At 45.2% G+C, this 9,281-nt stretch overlaps 1 protein-coding gene across 1 annotated transcript; it reads left to right on the forward strand.

Moving 5' to 3' along the window:
- The first annotated feature begins 7,319 nt into the window (after positions 1 to 7,319).
- POU3F4 (POU class 3 homeobox 4) lies at positions 7,320 to 8,795 on the forward strand. Its single transcript, XM_032619991.1, has one exon. The coding sequence runs from the start codon at positions 7,320 to 7,322 to the stop codon at positions 8,409 to 8,411; it is 1,092 nt and encodes a 363-aa protein (XP_032475882.1). The 3' UTR covers positions 8,412 to 8,795.
- The last annotated feature ends 486 nt before the right edge of the window (positions 8,796 to 9,281 follow it).

A 9,281-nucleotide genomic window follows, 5' to 3' on the forward strand; every position in this document is an offset into this window, starting at 1 on the left:
TACCTTAATCATCTTACCTTTGTTCAGGCCTAGAGAGGGAGACATTGGACTTAGAAATGTTTAGGGGGCCCACAGAGCAAGGAACTGTGGCTATTAAGGGGCAAGTGTGCTCAGCCTGGATCTAGGGGATCCTGAAAAACTAACTGCTGTTTGGCCCCTGGACTCACACAGCTCACACAGCTGCCTTGGCACTGGCTATTCTAAATCCTGGCCACCTCCCTCCACTTCCAACCTGGGAAATTCAGCCGCCTCCATCCTATGGAACCTGTTCCAAATAGAGGACGAGAGCTTGGGGAGAGCAGGACAGTGAATGCCAGGAGGCTGGCAAAATAAGTCTCTCTCACTGGCTGCTCAGTTGTCCAAACAGGACGCATTCAGCCCAAGGAATTATCATCCACTGAGTTATCTTAACACAGAATCTCTCATTTGAATGCCCCCACCCCTGTCCTGGCCCAACCGCCTCTTTTCAGGATGCATCTCAGAGGCTATCTCAGGTCAAGCTGCTTGGCTTCATCCAAGCATCTCAGCCAGGCTACCCCGGAGATTAGAGATAGTGTTGCTGCCCAGATCACGCTCCCTCCCACCAAGATCATGTACAGGACTTTGGGACAGCTCTTTGATTCTCTCTGGCTCTGACTTTCTGCAGGTTGTAGCTAAGGGACTTGGGTTCATAGCAACACCAGAATTGAGAGCGGGCTAGCTGCAGACTCGTGGTTAGGGGAGCGGACCCACCAAGAGGAAAGACCTGGTGGGGGGCTGGGTTCTTTGGCTGACCGCCTGAGCACTTGTGCATTGAAAAGAGACTCCAAAAATTTTCTTGGATATAAAATGTACACACACACACACTGTGGCATGTATCCACAGGCAGCTGGAAACCGAAATACCAGATCAAATAGATCTCTTCCCCAAGCAGGCAAGCCAAATTGATTCCCCCAATCGAGAATGGGGCAAAGTGCAAAAGAAGTGGCCCAAAGTTACAGATTATGTAGATTTTTAAGAGCACTCAGGAAACAAACACCCCTCCCCCCAGAACTAGCACAATAATCACAACAGAGGAAGCGCTTATATTCTTGTAAAAAGTGGGTTTCCCAAATGTCCTTGCATAGTGGACTATTCCCCCAATACTTCTCTCTCACACATATATCAATTATATATTTATATTTGATATATAAAACTTGATTTAAAAATACTTTTTAGTACATTTTTCTCATAATCATCAGCCTGCTTACCTACCCTATCTCTGGGAAAAAAATAATAGAAATTTCTGAATAATTATAGCAGGTTAAATCTGGTTGCTTGCTTATTTTCAAATATGACATAGATTCTTGCCAACCATAGGACCCACAAATAGTAACATGAGCCCCGAATACTCACCTGATTACTTACTAAAAGTCTTTTCCTAGAAAGAGCGCATATTTTGATCTGTAATCAAGTTTCCCCTAGTCCCATTACCACACGGGGACGCAGAATGCTAGCCATTTCAGATAAGTACTATTCACTAAGGAAGGGAGACGGAGAACAAGAGTGCAGGGGAAACACGATCTCAGTTATGAATGAAGCCGGAGTATTCTTACAATTTTGCGTGTTAAAACCTTAATCCGTCCATGAAGAAGGAAGTGAATTGCAATTTGGGGCAGATCTATTAACCAAGGCAATGATTTATAAACGGCGTCTAATGATAAACTAGATGGACTTATTGATGCCCTGAATACAGATCTGCAGAGTTTAAAGTAATAGATCATCTCTACAAGCCCTCTGATCAATTATGCGGCTGGAAATATTTTTTCTTGTTTTTAAATGCTCTCACCACTTCTGATTTTAAGAAAAAAGTCAAAGTAAAACTAAAAACCACCACTGCAATTTAAATTTATAAACATTCTGCTACTCCATTATAAAGAGAGACATGGAGAGAGGGAGACACACACACACACACAGAGGTAATTCCACATGGGGTCTGTATTTTGTAGAACTGTTAACTGGATTCCTAGAAACTAGTCTCTATCTGCAGTGCAAAAAAAGTGACTGGCAAATGCCCACAATGATTTCTAAAAACCCTAAATCCTAGAACCGGGTAAAATGATAGCCACGTAGAATACTGCACAATAGCTCTGACCCGGTAGAGTTCTTTCCCTGGGACACTGTAAGATAGAGCAATGGCAAGGGAAGAAGTAAACTCTAAACTCGGAAGAGAAACTGAGCCGGGATCAACTCGACCTTGCCTACGCAGTGGCAGGGTGGGAGCCAGCATCCTTTCCCCTCCGCAGTGAAGGTCTCTATTGTCCTTATCCTCTAACCCTCCTGTTGAGGCTCCAGCCACACGATGCCTCAGCACTTCCCCACTGACAGTGGATTTTGCTAACAAATAACTAGTGTTCTTGAAGATTGTGGTATTTTTATTAAATTTTTCATGATGAATATTTTATTTTATAAATAACTCTGTTTATGCTGTGGCATTTGCTATATGCTGTCACTCCTCCCTCTCCCCTTTTCTCTCAATATCCTTTTCTTCACGTTCAAGGAAAGCCAACAGAGATCTTTTTAAAATAAACTAATTGAGCTTGAATCAGTATTGGCTAATGTCTGCTAATGCCATCTAATTTTTTTTTTAATTCTCCCTCAGAATATTGAGCCCTTAACCTTCCCCCATGCAGTTTGCCAAGAAGAAGAAGAAGAACAACAACAACTATAAGAGCAGGTACAGTAGACTGGCTCTTTGTAGGGCAGCTGTGTCTCACACTGAGAATGTCTCATGAGCTCAGTGTACATACATCAGGGAAAAGGTTTCTTATTTCCTTTCAGAGGCTGTTCAATTGTTTCCCTTCCTTCATGAGCTCCCTGGTTATAAAAAGAAAATGTGTACTTGTCCTCACCAAGCCCAACGTAACTCATCCTGCTTCCAAAATGAACTTGTGTTGAAGGTGAAGTTTCCAATTTGAGGTCATGCCTATGTGCCATGTCCTACCTTCTGGAGCTTCATGCTGCATTATACACATTCAAATCTGGCCGTTTGGACTTCTTTCCTTAATCCCCTTCTCAACCCCATCCATCCTCAGCCACAGACAGTCTCCCCCTCTTCCAAATAATCTACACTCAAATATGAAATCTACAAGCAGCATAAGCCCCATGGCCGGGGCACTTTCTGAACCAGCCTGGGCACAGGCTGCCCGACTTCGACCACGCTCGGAGGCTTCCACAGGAATGGGCGACATGAACTACATTAACCTGCTTAATTTCTTTTGTGAGTCCTTTCTTGCTTCGAAAGGGAAGGGAGGGGGGTATAAGGTCTGCAAAGACTCTCAGGAGTTGTTTTATATCCTTAAACATTGTGAGGGAGGAAAGCCACTGTGAACCCCCAGGTTACAAATAAATGAGTACAAGTAAATCAAGCTGATCTGACGTGCTTTTGGAAATTAACTGAATAGTCCTCTTAGAAATCAAGCAAAGTGATGAGTAGGGAGGGGTAGCGAGTTGGGGTGTGAAGGCAACCCTAGGAGGAATGAAGTTGGTACTGTGTGCTGGCCAGGCATGGTAATCGAAACCTGTGTTGCCTTGCTGGAGATAGGTGTGCAGACTTGCTTAAATTAGTTTCTCCAATTCTAAGTCTGGATCCCTTCCAGGGCAACTTTTAGCTGCCCCAGCCTGGCAGGGTTTGACAGCTATTATTATATTCAAACCATAGCTCTGAAGGGGGTGGGGTAAATCAGATCTGAGGATCTGGTAGTGGACTTCAAGATCTCAGTGAGGAGAACACCAAGCTCTGTATTTAGCCCAGCTACCCAAGATAGCAGGTTTACCAGTGGTAACTTTTGAGTTTAAGGCAAAATGCAGTCTATGAAAAATTAGTTACAAGCTCTTTGCAACAGTAGCTTCTCATGGACTTATTTTTCTCCCATGTCCAGACAGGGTCGTATATTGAATGAGGCTCTTTTATTTTGCATGGGGCAGGGGATTTGTGACCATGGTCCCCTCTTTTATTCCTCTCTCTATGGAAACCCAGATCATGGGGAGAAATATGCAAGGCTGAATAAAGAGAAGCCGCAGAAAGGAGTTCTTGAGAGCGGCATCTGTTACACTTGGGAAGTTAGACTGACAGGAGAAGGCGAAGGAAACCTCTCCAGCAGATTAGTTAGAACAGCAAGAAGATTTGACTGTATGCAGATATTTTCTTCAAAAACAAAGCACCTAACGTGCAAGAGATTCTATCTCAGCTGCTAAAGGACATGATTCCACCTGAATTCAATAGGCAGTATCTATATTCATGGGAACTAATTATGAAAACTAAAGAAAGGAAGGAAGGAAACAGAAAGAAAGAAAGAAAGAGAGAAGGAAAGGAGGAAGGAAGAAAGAAAAAGGAAAGGAAATAATGGAAAGGAAAAAGACAACTAACATCGGTTTTTGTTCCTGACAGAAGCTATTCTTATATTAAAAGACTGAAAAGCAACGGTGTGGAAAAGCCTGTCGCTGGGTGCAGATGCCCCATCCTCAACACCACCGCCCCCCACAACCAGCCTCGGGGCAAAATGTCTGAACCACTTTGCCGCGGCTGGCCTTACCTCTTTTCTCAGAGTCAGAGCCGAAGCCACAGGCAAGAGGAAGGTTTTTTTTTTAAGAACTCAGGCAAGTCAGAATTGGAAGAGGACCCACTTCTTCTTCATGCAAAAGTCTTATTAATTGATAATTGCCTTAACTCCCTGAATGGCCAGGCTAAGATTAACAACTCTTTCAACCAAACGCAGCTGCAACGGTGGGGGTGGGGAACCCACCGACAACAACAACATGGCAATGATCATGATCTTTTTGCTCGTATAGTTTCTTCAATGTGTTTCCCTCTGACCTCTAAACTGACCCAATCCAGACTGGCAAATGGATCCTTGAACAGGCAGTCTAACAGAGCGCCGGAAAACTTTTATTTTTGTCTAATTTTAACAAGTTATTGTTTTCTTCATGAAGCAAAAGTTCGGGCACAAATGAGATTGCATTCTTGCAACGGAAGATACACACATTTGGCAGTAAAGAAAGGACGTTCCTGGGCAGAAGGAGAAGAGGAGAGGAGAGGACAGGAGAGGAGAGGAAAGGAGGAGAAAGGAGAGGAGGGGAAGGGAGGGAAGGGAAGGGAAGGGAGGGAAGGGAAGGGGAGGGGAGGGGAGGGGAGGGGGGAAGGGAAGGGAGAGAGGAAAAAATCAATTTCTAGGTTAAAAGCAGATAAACCTTTACAATAGGACACCAGCAAATGAAAGCAGTTTCAATGAGGGAGAAGGGGGAGGGCAGAAGATGGCAAATGATTCTCTCTACCAATAATTACTAAGTGTTTATCCTTTTTTTAAGAGAGAAAGAAATAGATCTCAACCAGATGCCAGACTTTCCTGCATAATAGACACAGTTTACATTTACCAACATAAGCTCTTGCTGCTCTGTGCTCTCATAAGAAATTACTCATTTCACAGGAAATATACGCTCTTTAGCTATATAAAGGAATGTCAGAATAAGCTCACCTTGTTTTTATTTTTTTCTCATTTTCTTGCATTTTCTTCAGATCTGTCTTCTTAGAGAAACTAATGCCTTAATGACTTTCTGGTAGCTGCAAGCCCTCTTTTATTTCTGCTAAATATATGAAAATGTATGCAAATTTAAATCAAGCTTAACCTAGGAGCTCTTGCAATATATTTAATGGAATTTTAAACCAATAAGGGAACTCTGATGCCGTCTTCTGTAAGTGCAAATATAATTATGCAACTAGGTTACGTTCAAAATTATGCAATGAAAGGTCATTTTTTAACTTCAGAGATCGTGCTAGGTATCCGATTTTGCCTTTTCCCAGCTAGAACAAATCTAAAATATTTGCATTTCACCCACTCTGCTTACAAGCAACGCATTTGCACGGGCTGTGGAGCACATAGACTTGTCCTTCCCGAACTTATAAAAGCTTAGGCGGAATACAAGTCTTTGCTCTATTTTCCTCTAACCAAAATGTAAAAACAGTCCCATCTTCCCAAACTGAAAGTAAATTCAAGCTTGATGGGAATGGGGCGGGGGGAGGGGGGGCGTTCGGGTTGGGGGAGGCGGTACTTAATGCCAAACAACCCTCCAGTCATCTCTCTCTCTCTCTGAATTTCCAGGGCACACTAAATGATTCCCATTTTCTTCAACTTATGTGGAATTGGTGGTGGGTTGAAGAAGTGTGTGTTAAAAACAATTTTCCTAGGGGACAACACTGGGCACAGGTAGTCATGAATATTCTCCTGTGTACCTACTGGGAATGGGTTCGCTGAGTGTCTGGGGTGAGTGCATAGGAGGGTTACCCACTTCAGCAAGACGTGCCCCTGACAAAATTTGTGGGACCTCTGATGGGAGCTGACACGGAGCAGTAAAAAAAAAAAAAAAAAAAAAACTCAAGTCTACCAATTAACCAACTGAATTGGGAGACAAACTTCAAAATAACTGGATTTTGCCAGTATCACATTAGATTTTACAATACTTTCTCAGAATTTTCCAGTGCTTCATACCCTAAATCAATCTTTTCAGAAGGATCTGGGCATCTCTCTTAGATGCTTTCTGACCTTGGTATCGAGTTTCTTATAAATGATAGAATGAAATTAAACACATTGAAATAACTCTTATTGGAATCATGGGCTTCAGTCTCACAGATTGAGGGTCCTATCGAAGACGTTCCTTTGCTCAAAGTTTGCAGTGGCGTTTTGTTTTTCACTCCCCCTCACACAACTAACCGAGAACGCCACATTAATCTGAGGAAAATCCCTATCCGCTAAAATCTATAAGACATTTAAACTGGTTATATTGTTTTCTTAATATTCTTCTTTATTCAGGTTAATCTAAATAACCTAAAAAGTTCTAAAACCAGTTTGCCGCCTCACCCCTATCCCCCACCAAACACACACACACACACACACACAAGACACACACACGAACGCACACACACGAACGCACATCCCTCTCATCCTTCCCCCTCCTCTACTAACATCCTCGATGTCCGAGAGCGGTGGGAGGTGGGGGGAAGGGTTAACCAAATGAGCTCCTGTCACTCAGCACTAGGCAGCCAATGGAGCCGAAAGATTGATTCACTTCCTGCTTGGGTCTCACAGAAACTCTCGAGCTTCGCCAGCCTAATTTGGAAAGCTAGCCCGGCCTCCCGTGCCGCCATTGGCCGAGTCCGCGGAAGGCCAGGCCGAGACGCGCTGCAATTGGCCTCCGCGGGTGCCGGTAACTCGCTTTCGCGGCTTTGGCTCCCCTGTACCATAGATGTCAAAGGCTGAAGCTGCTCCCTTTGCCACATTATAACTAGTAGGGGATCCTCACCGACCATGGCCACAGCTGCCTCGAATCCCTACAGCATTCTCAGTTCCAGCTCTATGGTCCATGCGGACTCTGCGGGCATGCAGCAGGGGAGTCCTTTCCGAAACCCTCAGAAACTTCTCCAAAGTGATTACTTGCAGGCAGTTCCTAGCAATGGGCATCCCCTCGGGCATCACTGGGTGACCAGTCTGAGCGATGGAGGCCCATGGTCTTCCACACTGGCCACCAGCCCCCTGGAACAGCAAGACGTGAAGCCTGGGCGCGAAGACCTACAGTTGGGCGCAATCATCCATCACCGCTCTCCGCACGTCGCCCACCACTCTCCGCACACTAACCACCCGAATGCTTGGGGGGCGAGCCCGGCTCCGAATCCGTCCATCACGTCGAGCAGCCAACCCCTTAACGTGTACTCGCAGCCGGGCTTCACGGTGAGTGGCATGCTTGAGCACGGCGGGCTCACTCCACCGCCGGCCTCTGCCTCCACGCAGAGCTTACACCCAGTGCTCCGGGAGCCCCCAGACCACGGAGACCTAGGTTCGCACCACTGCCAGGACCACTCGGACGAGGAGACACCAACCTCGGATGAGTTGGAACAGTTCGCCAAACAGTTCAAACAAAGAAGAATCAAGTTGGGCTTCACGCAGGCTGACGTGGGGCTGGCGCTGGGCACACTGTACGGCAACGTGTTCTCTCAGACCACCATCTGCAGGTTCGAGGCCTTACAACTGAGCTTCAAGAACATGTGCAAGCTGAAGCCGCTGCTGAACAAGTGGCTGGAGGAGGCTGATTCGTCCACAGGGAGTCCGACCAGCATTGACAAGATCGCGGCGCAGGGCCGCAAGCGCAAGAAGCGAACCTCTATCGAGGTGAGTGTCAAGGGCGTACTGGAGACGCATTTCCTCAAGTGTCCCAAGCCTGCCGCGCAGGAGATATCCTCGCTGGCAGACAGCCTCCAGTTGGAGAAAGAAGTGGTGCGTGTCTGGTTCTGTAATCGAAGACAGAAAGAGAAAAGAATGACTCCACCAGGGGATCAGCAGCCACATGAGGTTTATTCGCACACGCACACGGTGAAAACAGACACGTCCTGCCACGATCTCTGACTGCAGGAAGCGAGGAAGCAACCGGCCGCACTGGGAGCAGCGCGGATTTCTCTTTCTCTTCCACTCTCTTCCTTTTACTCCAGCTTTTTAATTGCTATTTCTCTAGCTCTCTGTCTCTCTCTCTTTTTTGTTGTTCGTTCTTTCTTTTCCCCCTCCCTCCAATTTTTTTTTTTTTAAACAGGGGACTCTAACATATTAAGAAAGAAAACACACACACACGCATTCAGGCTTCTCAACGCGGATACACAGTTGCCTTAAGCGGTCCAGGCGGGGACCTCATATCCCCTGCGCCAGGCAACAGCTCCCTCCAACCTTTTCTGCTGATCAATATATATTGTTTACTTTGAGTAAGGTTTTTTTGTTGTTTTTGTTTATTTTGTTTTGTTTTGGGTCGCTCCTCTCTAGGAAGAGAAAGGAGTGGGGTAACTTGGGGGCGGGGTAGGGATGGGGGAGGGGGGTGGGAAGACAGATGTGTGCCTCTGAATAACCTTTCAGCGCCTTGGTTATAGCAGCTGTATTTCAGGTGAAATCTGTTTTACAATAGACTAGTTTTGCATTTTTTAAAACTTCTATAGCGTTTCTAAATGTCTGCGGTGTTTTACTATAAGATGTACACAATATTTGTGAGACAATTTGTATCTAATCGACCACTCCATGTTATTATTGCTATTATTATTCCTTTATTGAGCAGATGGTTTTTTAATTGCTTAGAAAAGGAAGAGGGGGAGAGATGCCTACCCATCCACCGATCCCCTATCCCAAATCTGTATGGAGAAGAGAGGATACAGTGGAGAGAGTTTGTTGATGATATTGGAGATACATACATATATATGTGTGTGTGTATATATATGTGTGTGTGTGTATATATAT

The sequence above is a fragment of the Phocoena sinus genome, chromosome X (assembly GCF_008692025.1).
Source record: "Phocoena sinus isolate mPhoSin1 chromosome X, mPhoSin1.pri, whole genome shotgun sequence".
NCBI lineage: Eukaryota > Metazoa > Chordata > Mammalia > Artiodactyla > Phocoenidae > Phocoena > Phocoena sinus.